We start from the raw sequence: 11,577 nt of genomic DNA on the forward strand, positions 1-11,577 counted from the left end.
ACAGACCAAGAAAATACACTCATAGAAAATAATGTATTCAAATTTTAAAGACGTGGTGCGACGCAACGCTGCGCTTATCGTCCGGTGTGCGACCGCCTGAAACACTGTTTTTTAAGGTGGCCGAGAAGTGCAAAGCAAATCACAATTCTGAAAACAAAATAACAAATTACAAACACAAATGCAAGTCTAAAAAACAAAATAACAATTCAGAAAGCACAACAACAATTCAGAAAACATTATAACAAGTCAGAAAACACAATGACAAATTCGAAAACAAAATAACAAGTCAGAAAACACAACGACAAATCCGAAAACAAATTAACAAATCAGAAAACACAACGACAAATCAGACAAACCGGAAGAGGTAGGTATAGTTTGAGACAGCGCCATTGGTTTGGGACAATAAAAAGAGTGTATATTTACATTTAGTTAAAAGTGGCTGTAAATCATCAGCCCAGTGGCGCAGATGGATAAGCGACTTTGTAAAAGAGCATAATAGGACCCCTTTAACATATATTTTCAAAAAATACCCTTTAAACAGCGTAACTGCAGTTTTCTACTTTTTCTTAGTATACTTAACCTCAGCATACTTTTAAAAAGAGTACTTATAACAGAAATTACATAAGTACAAGTTTATATATTCTGGCGCTGTTTCAAAAACCAGTGTAAACAAACACAGAAGAAGAGTATCCCGGATAAGAGAAGAGAGTGGATGCTGAGTTCTTGTTATCGTTGGTATTTGAGAACAGATTTATTCTCACATGTTCTTTATACAGAATAACATTTCTATTATTAATTGTCCCCTGAATTATGTGATCTGTAGAGCACCGTCTGTTTTCTTCCACGTGCGCGAGTGTTATGAGTCCAGAGCACGTTCACTCTTTTTCTACACATGAAATATTAAAGCAAATATACATATGATTATGACGATATATTTTCTGTACGTGTTTTGTATGTAGTTCATGGTATTTTTATAGCAATAAAGGATGTTTATGACCAATATTAGCAGTGTAGCGTTATTGAACATACAAAGAGTGCATGTGTCTGCTTATTAATCAAAATCAACTATGGATCACAATTGGAAGTTATTACAAGCACTCGATGATGGTTTAAAGTGGGTAAGAAAATATATTAATAATTACATACATTTTCAAGTGTAGCTTGATGCTAATTGTACTTCTAATTATATTTTAGGATGTACCCTATTCTTGTAAGCATTATAGATAGTTTGTTTCTGGTGTAGAACCTTGTTTATCTAAATTTAATGCTGTATATTGAGCAGCGGATGATGTTAAATAATTTACGAGATACATATCTGAGGAAAAATGCATTGTTGGTCGGCGCCACCTAGCGTGCAGGCGTGAATTAGCAGAAGGCGAACAATCATTTTGCGTTCTGTGTGAAAGCACCGTTCGTCGGCAATTTGCCTCGCTTTTTCGCATCGTGCTGAGTGTGGAAAGGCCTTAAGAATGTGGCTCATACCTTGAGGAGCTAAATGAAGAGTTCCTTTTGACTTCCTTTCAGGGACAAACTTCCACTGGAACACTGAGTGGTCGGCTCCACCAATAGTAATCACCCATTGATAATCATGTGACCATCTGACATTGGTTATGTGTGCTGAGTGTCCTAAATATTTTTTAAACTTAGCACCTAAAGATGAAAAAAAGACAAACCGAGTAAGCATAAATAGAATGGATACAATAAATAGAATAGAATATAGAATGTCATTAACAAAAACGAGACCAAGAATAAAAGTGAACCCACCTTTTCTTACACATGGGTACCGAAACAATTTAACTAATCCATAATCGTCTGCTGTAACTAAAACTTGACTACTGAAGTTGGCTTCTACAGAGTTGATGTCATTGATATCAGAGTATTTAGGCCAGATCCCGTTCACCTCCGGCCCGAGGACACAAGTCCATGAAGACCACTGGACAAGCTTCAGTTCTTCTCTGTTGGTCACTTCCTTGCCACCTAAACACAAGCAAAACCCCAATCAGTCGGAATTATATTATCCATAAATACTAGGAAAACCTACTTCAAAGACAGTACAGAGCTCTTACTGGGCATCCTGTAGAAGAGCTGCCGACCGTTGCCGTCATTGGTCTGTAGATACTTGCTGTCAGTGGACCAATCCATGTGTGTGATGAAGCTGCTGGAGCCCACGCATTCGCCCGCCTTCTTATAGCGCTGCACAACGCCGTAGATGTCCACCGAGTTATCGTTAGAGCCCACGGCTAGGTGCGCTCCGTCAGGGGAATACTTCAGTTCATGGATGGCCTCTTTACGGTCCTTAATGTGTACCACCTCCGTCATATCCCTGCAAAATGAGTACATGTCTAACAGATTTGCATATTTGACTTATTTTAGGTTGCTTTAGACCAGGGATACTCAAACTGCACAGCTCAGGGGTCACTTTTAGAAAGTGCAGAGTGACCAGTGAATAAAAGAATCTGGTAATAGTAACAGATGCTTGATTTTGGTGGATACTTGACTGGTTTTAAATGTGCAGTAACCAACAATTACAACTGTCTAAGACCAGCCTCATATTTTAATCATCTCATTCATCAAAACAAGTACTTTTTAGTTTAGCATTTTCTGAAATGCAGTGCAAATGAGTCAAAGATGTAAGTGTGCCCATGAAGGAAGAAACTTAAAAATATAGTTTAAAAACCCTGTGAAAGGTTCTCAGAAATGTACTCTTTGTATTCATGTTTATCATATTTGGTTTTTAAATTTGATTACTCTTAATGTGGTGTAATCTTTAGTCACCAAAGCAATTTTATTTTATTTATTTATATATAAATATATATTTTTTTATTTTTTTATTTTTTTTAAGAAAAGCTTAACCTTTTCATCTATTATAAAAAATATTTATTTATTTATTTGACAAATACCTGAATTAATTAATTAATAGCTATAATTTATTAAAAATAGTGTTGTTGTTTTGTTTTGTTTTTGGTAATTGAAATAAAGCTGAAATAACTCTGAAATATAAACAATAGATACAAAATGTTAAACTTTTCTTTTTTTTTAAATGCCTTGGCAACTAACTTAATTATAAAAAAGTTTTAAATGACTGAAAATAAAACTGAATTAAAAACAAATTAAAGCTATATAGAAATAGAAAAAGCTAATAAAAATGACATAAGCCCATAAAAAATATTAAAGTGTAAACTAAAATTAAAATCAAAAGTGAAAATATAAAAATACTATTAATGTTATAGTATTTATTAATCAAAATATTAATAAATACTATAATAGTAAATAAATAACATTAACCAATTTAATCCCATCAGTCACAATAGTGACCATAAAGGTTTCCATGTATAAAGCTCTAAAAATCTTACTGATGTTTAAGTGCATTTTCTGCAAATATGGAAAAAAATAAAGTGTCTCAATTAAATATGTGCAGTGTCACATGGTTAAAGCAAACTGTCACATGGCCAGAGCAGTTTATTTCCTGTTTGCACCATGAGAAGATGATGGCTGCATCAAAGCTACAAAACAAAAGTATAGTAAAGTATGGCAACATAAAGATATGACAAAGATTTTTGGTACAGGTTATCTTTAAAGGTCCCATGACATGCTGCTTTTTGAATGCTTTTATATAGGCCTAAGTGGTCCCTAGTACTGTATCTGAAGTCTCTTTCCCGAAATTCAGCCTTGGTGCAGAATTTCAGCCACTACGAGCCAGTCCCACAATGAGCTTTCCTTAGGACGTGCCATTTCTGTGTCTGTAGCTTTAAATGCTAATGAGGAGGAGAGAGGCGGGGCAACTGCCATGCTTCGGCTCGTTTGCAAGCCATGATGTCTCTCAAGGAAAAAAAAATATTGTGCTCGCCTCACACGGTAGTAGCTCATTTTCTCATGGGCGGGCCAAATTCTCTGGGTGGGCAAAGCAGAGAAAGGGGAGGTAACCTTTCCCCGTATGACGACATAAAGGGAAGATTCCGGATTGGGCCATCTGAGCTTTCATTTTCTCAAAGGCAAAGCAGGATACCCAGGGCTAGGTTTACACCTATCGCCATTTCTAGCCACTGGGGGACCATAGGCAGGCTAGGGGAACTCATATTAATGTTAAAAACCTCATAAAGTGAAATTTTCATGCCATGGGACCTTTAAGGTGTTTAGTATTAATATATGAATTCACTATTATTCAGTTTTGTTGAGTGTGGTCACAGAATGATTAAACATGTTGATGGCAACAATAGTGACCGCTGGGATAATACAGTTAGTTTAGGTATACATTTATATATCCAACTGCAGTTGTTAGTGAAGGTTGCAATAAAATGTGGCAATGATAAAGTTATAGTGAATACTGCACTAAATTAAAAATGTTACAAATAAGTTACAGTATTGATGTTTTAATACTGGTTGCACTAATACAACAATTCTATGATATATGTTACAATAAAGTAACATTTTTTTTTTTTCTTTTATCTCAGTATTCCTATCAGTGTTGTATAAGGGTTTTTATGCACAATAGTAACCCTACAATGTGATGAAACAGAGTTTTAAATAGCTGGGCTGAGATACTGTATATAAGAATTTTGATGACTGCAGAAACATGTTAGTTCAGTATACACATTATCCCACCGGACACAATTGAGATCGACCATAAAACACAATTTTTCACATACTTTTCCATAAAAATTCCAAAAATTATTATAATATTTATTGCTTATGGGTTACTAATGGACACATTAATTGGATATGTTCATGTCTGGGCAAAATTTGGGATTAAATGGGTTAAAATAAAATTGTCAAATTGTTTTTGAGTATTTATTAACCTTGACACACAGTCATGAGGGTGTGAAGGGGTCCTCTATATCAGTGGTTCTCAATTCCAGTCCGTACGACCCCCCGCTCTGCACATTTTGTATGTTTCTCTAAATAAGCAGTGAAAGCAGTTTTGATAAGCTCGTGGTAGGCTAAATTTTTCTAGTATTCCTGCTCTAGACAGTCCTGTTCTGCTCTGTTTTGTCTGGGTGTTTCACCTGACTCTCAGCACTGTGAAGGATCCGTCTTTCATTCCCAGAGCGAGGTGGATACCATCCGTACTAACAGCAGCACAGCGTATAGGCTCCTCCATGTTGCAGCGTGCTATTAGTGCGTGATCTACCAGACTCCAGATCCTCCAATTCGAAGAGAAAAAGAGGAAGTAATGACCCATAAAGATACACAAATTAAAGCACTGAACATTAAAGATCATGTCCTTAATAGTCTTTATCTAATCTGAGCTTAATACACTCACTGAGGAAAACTCTTATTGCTCAGAGGTTTCATTATAGCTCATGACACATGAAGTGTATAATGTCAATTACTGTCAATTTTCTGTGCAACTAGCAGGACGAAACAGAACTGCACAAGTAATTCCTTGTGAAAATGAAGTGCGGTTAACAGTCTAATTGTAGTATGATTAAGATACTATTATAGTTTTTATTAAAGGGGTCATATGATGCTGCTAAAAAGAACATTATTACAACATGGCGGCGGCAACAACAATACTATAGCGATAATAAAAGTTACGCCTTCTTTCTTTGCGTGAACATTTGGGCGGTGTTATGCAAATCTTCCCACATCGTGACGTAGACATGTGGGGGCGTGTTAGAATGAGCCGTTTTAGGTAGGTGTGGCTGACTCTTAACTTTTATAAAGAATATCTCTTTGGATTTGAGACTTTAGTCTTTGCAACTTTACAGATCTTCTTTATGCACCAAGAGCTTGTAACACTCCAAAGAGAAAGGAAAAATTTAAATTAATTTTAATAGTTTTCATTCTCATTTAAATTTTAGTTAAAGTTTTAGTCATTTTGTTTTGTTTTTGACATTTTTATTAGGGCTATTTATTTTTGTCTATATAGTTTTAACTCGCTTTTATTTCCTTGGCAGCTAGCTGAAATAAAATGAATTTAATTTTTTAAAATATTTTATTTCAGTTAACAATTTTTTTTTTTTATGGTTTTAATTTTACTTTTAGCTAATTATAATAACCCAAGCTCTTAACTGTAGAGCACTGAATGTGGACTTGTAGTGTACTTCAATTCTTAAAAGTATATTTTTAAAAAGCTGTACTTGCAGATAATAAAATCTTAATTAAATAAAAAGACACTTAAGCGTAGTTAAGAGTTCTTTCATGACTGTTTCTTAACACACTTAAGGATACTTTAAAAAGTGCACTGTGTAATGTCAAATTAAAAGTTAAAATGAAATTTAAAAAGTTAAGTTAAATTAATTTGAATGAAAATGCTTATCAGTACATTTGGCAGTACACTTAAACCATATTTCAAAGACAATAGAAGTAATTCTGAAATTACAAATAGAGATGAACTTATGTCCAACTTAAGTGGGTCAAAAATGCAGCTAATTGCATTTACTAACAATTTAAACTATATTACATGTTCATTTAATTGCAATTAACAGTTTGCACTTAAGTGTATTTTTCCAAGTTATATTATTTCAGTAATGAATGCTGTTTTTAAAAGTATGCTTTTTTTAAAGTGCACTTCTTTTTCACAAGGGTTCTCAGTTTGTTCTCCATTTAGCCCATTTTTTTATATTAGAAAAACAACTGAGCTATTAAAGAGATCTTTTGTAATTCTGAGTGATTCAGATGTGGTATTAGTTTATTTTCGTCTCTTACCGAACAGAGCGGTCGTCACTGCCGGTCATGGCAAGAGGTTTGGTAGGATGAACCGCCAAGGCCCACAGCTCGCCCTCACAATGACCCTGCATGATGAGGAAGGGCTTGGTGCGATCGTGCACCACCACCTCAAAAATCTCACTGTCCTGCGTGCCCACCAGAATGTGATCCCCTCTCCAGCACACGCTCCGCACTGACAGGCCTGCACAGATCCATCGCATAAACACTTAGTAAGCAAATGAAAGGAATTGTGGAAGTAAACAGACATGATCCTGAAACATACTGAAGGATGTACACTGTAGACTGTCAAGGATGGAGAGGGTGCTTGGGTGCTTGATAATACATATAGACATCTGGGATCGGTGACAAACAGGGGTAAGAGCTATGGATATAACCAGGGTTTGAAATTAACACCCGCCAAATGTGGGTAAAAATCAGCTGTGGCGGGTAACGCTGTCAAATCACTAGCCAATTTGGCGGGTTACTTTTCGTAAATTATGTTCACTCATTAATTTCTTGGGGAAGTTCATGCAGGCCAAATCTGCGCAGGTTTAGCGCAAATACTGAACTCGTGAGACATCATGACATTATCGAGTATATTGCAAAAGCTAAACAAAACACACCTACAGAGGCGTGCATACGCGACATGATGAAGTCTGGTTAGACCAACACAGGATTTACTAGTGCGCGTGCGCATTTAGAGTGGTTCTTTCACTGCATGATTCAGTCTATTAATATGCATTAAGAATGATCACATAATTCAAGATAAGGAGGCAGAAAATGTATATATTTATATCAATTCATATAGTTAATCAATATCACACGAAGAGTGCCGTTTTTTCTTAAAAAAATCAGCATGGTTACAAATGTGATATTTATTTTATACAACAGTTCAATAAACAATAAGTTAATATCAAGAGACTTACGTTTTACAGTGTAGACAGCCTCAAACTGTTGGGGTATTTCCGGTTTTTTTTGTTTGTTTGTTTTTTTTGGCTAGTAGACGTTATGAATGGCCGGTAACTTAAAAATTTAGTAGCCAAATTGGCTGGTGAGTGAAAAAGTTAATTTCAATCCCTGGATATAACACAGGACGGACAGCCTGCATAAAGAACACTGACCACTACAACGCACCTCTTGAATTTTCACCTCTAGCTACTGATGAGTCAGAGGAAAAGAAAGTAAAAGAAGAGAAGAGATAGAGCTCCGTTAGAGACAAAGGATTTTGCATTGTGGGATCCTGACATTTAACAACAAAAGATAAGTGGCAACTTAATGGATCAAACAAAATACATGTCAGTGTAGAGTGATGCATTCTGGGAGTTTGTAGAGGCTGTGACTCACCCTTATATCCCTGGTCTGTTTCCCTGAGGTCAATGACGGTGATGGGTTTGAAGTTCAGGTCCCATAACCGGATGCAGCCATCCCTGCCTCCAGTGGCAAAGCCTTCTTCACATGCATTCATGCTGAAAATACCAGACTACACACACATACACACAAAGAGGCTCTGAGAGGCTGAACGTCCCTGACAACTAAAGCAATTAGAGAATCGAAAGTCTCAAACTTTCACTGCAGTGCTGGCACTAAGGGTCAAATAAAGTTGAAAAAGATTTGCAGATCTTAAAGGGTTCACATCACGAAATAAATTAAAGCAATAAGCCCCAAGAAGCCATGGTTTACAGTGAATTTATAACCGCTAAGGGGTGTTGTTATACCCCCTTAGCTGTTATAAATTCACTGTAAACCACGGCTTCACGGGGCTTATTGCTTTTATAAAATTAAAGCATGTCAACATATTCTGTTACACCAAATACACAAAATAATGATCTTTAAAATAGCATCCCTTTAATAAAAACAGTATTCTTCCACCAAACAATGTAGTTCCTCAGAAACAGTTGTGGTTCCAACAAAGTGGTTGCCAAGCAACACACAGAAGTAAACAAAGGTGTATGTTTGTAGTGTAATTTACAACAGCTTCGAATGCGGCTCAACCAATCAGAATCAAGGACCGGAACTATCCGTTTTATAAAAACAATTAAACCGTCCCCGTTGTTTGGAAATGTAACAATTTACATTTAGTCATTTAGCAGACTCTTTTAACCAAATGTGGACAATAGAAGCAATCAAACCAACAAAAGAGCAATAATATGTAAGTGCTGTGACAAGTTCCGGTTAGTCCCGGTTGTCCTAACCAGATGCGACAAGATTCCAGTGACAAGAAATTTGTCTGTCCACACAGACGCGACATGGCTATGCGATGCGACAGAATCCATAAAATATCATAATCAGTCAGAAGTGTGTGTGGGCGGGCTCTCTCTGGAAGAAATGGATAAATTTATCTAATTCTTAAATATGAAATCTTTTTAACATTATTAAATGTACATACTGAGTGACTAATACCATCTTTGGTTTGGAATACATATGTTGGTTTGCATGGAATTCACAGTTTTAACGTACATGCTTGTTTTAATTTATTTTCAAATATCTATTGTTGATTTTAGTATGGCTATAAATGTCACGCAAAATTCAAACTCACATTAGACACTTTTAACATTGAATAAAGTACATAATTAAAAATTATTATTGTCTTAGTTTGTATGTTGTTGTTCCAGCCGCGACGTTGCAGAAAATAGAAACCGTTTCTAAAATACTGTAGAATCCGCCGTAGCTTGTCGCTGTTGTGGCTGGTTAGGACCAAACGTCTATCAAACTAATCAAACATGAAAAAGATGCCTTTTATTGCATGTCGCGGCGCATCTGGTTAGGACGGTGTACACGTATCAAGGTTGTTGTTTTTTTACAGACATTAATTATTACATTGGCAAAAGCAATAATTTGCACAGATCACAGAGTATCAAAAGCTATATTATCTATAGCACAGAGGACAGAGGTCATTCTGGTGACGCTGTGGAAAACGTTCCCTCACTTACCCCATGAGCCCCTTGAGCTGTCCGGATTAAACTGATTCCCTTCCAGACATAGATGTCTCCATTCAAGGCACCTGAATATGTGATCTCGTCTTTCGCACAGGCCAGGCAGAGGATAGTCTGAAGGTCTCCAGTCTTCCCAAACACGCCACGCTTAGGGGTCAGAGCGTTCCCACAAAGACTCCAAAACTGAGGGCAGAGAGTCATTCATGAATCTAGAAAGTGTGAGTTTCATAAACATAAATGGGGTCATACTTACTAACTTTCTGCACCAGCACAAACCCTCTTTTGCCATTAAAGGGGTCATGAACTGCCATTGTTTTTTATTTTGTACTGTTCTCTGAGGTCCACTTATAATGTTATCAAGATTTTTACATAGAAAAACATCATAATTTAGAAGTAATAGGCTCATTCCTGTCCTGCTTTGACCCCCTCATCAGAACGCTCTGTTTGAATAGTCGTGGTGGATTGTAGACTAGGAAGTAAATGCCCACTGCTATGATTGGCTAACAGTTGTGTGTGTTTAACAGCCTGCATCCTTCATAGATGAGTGCTGCTGTGATTTAGGTTAAAAACACATAAATACGCACTACATATCAAACGATCTGTAATAACAGATAAAGCAATAGTGACCAAGTTCTTACTGACGCGGCTCCACACAGTGTCTTGTTGTCTTCGGAGCATCTTTACCGTTTGGTTTCTGCTTAGACCTGCATTTTGCCTTATTTACCTACTACATGCATGAATCGGTGGGCGGGGCTAAACAGACAGTGATGTAGAAGCAGGCGTTGATCTTCTTCTGCGGAGGCAGAGTTTAGCCACACTATTACTTCATAAAGTGGCACATTACACAACCTGTCGTTTTGTCAGATTGGCTTCAATATAGGCTGATTTTAGACTAATGAGAAAGTTTTGAGTTCTGAAATTTACAAGATGTTTTTATAGTACAATGACCTCTTATATGTCAAAAGATCGAGGGAATTTCTCAGTTATGACCCCTTTAAAAAAAAACTACTGTCTGGATTTACTAAAAACACGCAGTGAAACATTAGCAGAGTTTTTCTTTCAAACGCAAAATTTATATGAGAAGAGTATTTAAATTAATCATGCAACATGATTTCCAAAGGTTTGTGGTAGTCACTTTACCGGTATTTGCGACATTATTTAATGCCCAAAAAGCATGTCCCATTTTGTTCTTCACTTGACTATCATAGATGCTAATTTGCACTGCTCTTGGTAGATTGCGTCAGTCATTATGGAACTGATTTGGCTGCATCTGTGTTCTTTGATTTGTGCATTGTCAGTAGATCAATAACAGAACTTTTCACATCTGCGCTTTTATGGGAATGTGGTCTCATGCTAATTTGCCCTGTTTAGTGAATCTGGCCCTTGGTCTCATAATATACACTCTAAAAAATGCTGGGTTAAATATAAAGGGAGAAACCCAGCTATTGGGTTGTTTTGACCCTTTTTAACCCAGCGCTGGGTTATATTTAACCCAGCATTTTTTAGAGTGTAGTAGTACTTGCTGGTACACATAATTTAGGTTTGAAACATGAATCATCAGGTTCTTTGATTTATTATGGAATTCAGTGACCATATGGTAATATATCATGTAAAGATTTGTATAGCTGACAATTGCTGTTTCCTGCTCAATTTATTGTACCAAATAGCCTATTGAAAGGCCTTACAGAATAAATTGTGTGACAGCTTAATATTGCGAAAGCACGACAGCATACATAAAGGTGCACTTCTCTTCACAAGCTCGATAAATTTCCCTGCGATCGTTGAGAACACACCGCATGCTCACAAACATACTAATGCTAACACTTGTTAAACACATCATTAAAATGCACAGGCACGATCTTAGTTCAGAACAAACCCGGAAAGCTCCCACAGCCAGCGCATAATAATTGTCTCATTGATTCTGATTCAGCTGTGTGTGTGTGTGTGTGTGTGTGTGTGTGTGTGTGTGTGTGTGTGTGTGTGTGTGTGTGTGTGG

The 11,577-nt window shown here is 36.6% G+C and overlaps 1 protein-coding gene across 5 annotated transcripts in view; it reads right to left on the minus strand.

Annotated features, from left to right (window-relative positions):
• LOC107703416 (EMAP like 5) overlaps positions 1 to 11,577 on the minus strand; it is a 112,244-nt gene that overhangs the window by 50,733 nt on the left and 49,934 nt on the right. For 4 of the 5 annotated variants that reach the window (XM_016506045.1, XM_016506037.1, XM_016506060.1 and 1 more), the window contains exons 5-12: positions 9,579 to 9,764; positions 7,993 to 8,128; positions 7,783 to 7,806; positions 6,649 to 6,850; positions 5,004 to 5,141; positions 2,067 to 2,323; positions 1,765 to 1,977; positions 1,483 to 1,650 (exon numbers count right to left, since the gene is read on the minus strand). In XM_016506045.1, coding sequence (XP_016361531.1) covers positions 1,483 to 1,650; positions 1,765 to 1,977; positions 2,067 to 2,323; positions 5,004 to 5,141; positions 6,649 to 6,850; positions 7,783 to 7,806; positions 7,993 to 8,128; positions 9,579 to 9,764 — 1,324 coding nt within the window. The remainder of the gene's footprint in view (positions 1 to 1,482; positions 1,651 to 1,764; positions 1,978 to 2,066; positions 2,324 to 5,003; positions 5,142 to 6,648; positions 6,851 to 7,782; positions 7,807 to 7,992; positions 8,129 to 9,578; positions 9,765 to 11,577) is intronic. The other variant, XM_016506054.1, reaches the window with a different exon arrangement.

The sequence above is a fragment of the Sinocyclocheilus anshuiensis genome, unplaced genomic scaffold (assembly GCF_001515605.1).
Source record: "Sinocyclocheilus anshuiensis isolate Anshui unplaced genomic scaffold, SAMN03320099.WGS_v1.1 scaffold2045, whole genome shotgun sequence".
Taxonomy (NCBI): domain Eukaryota; kingdom Metazoa; phylum Chordata; class Actinopteri; order Cypriniformes; family Cyprinidae; genus Sinocyclocheilus; species Sinocyclocheilus anshuiensis.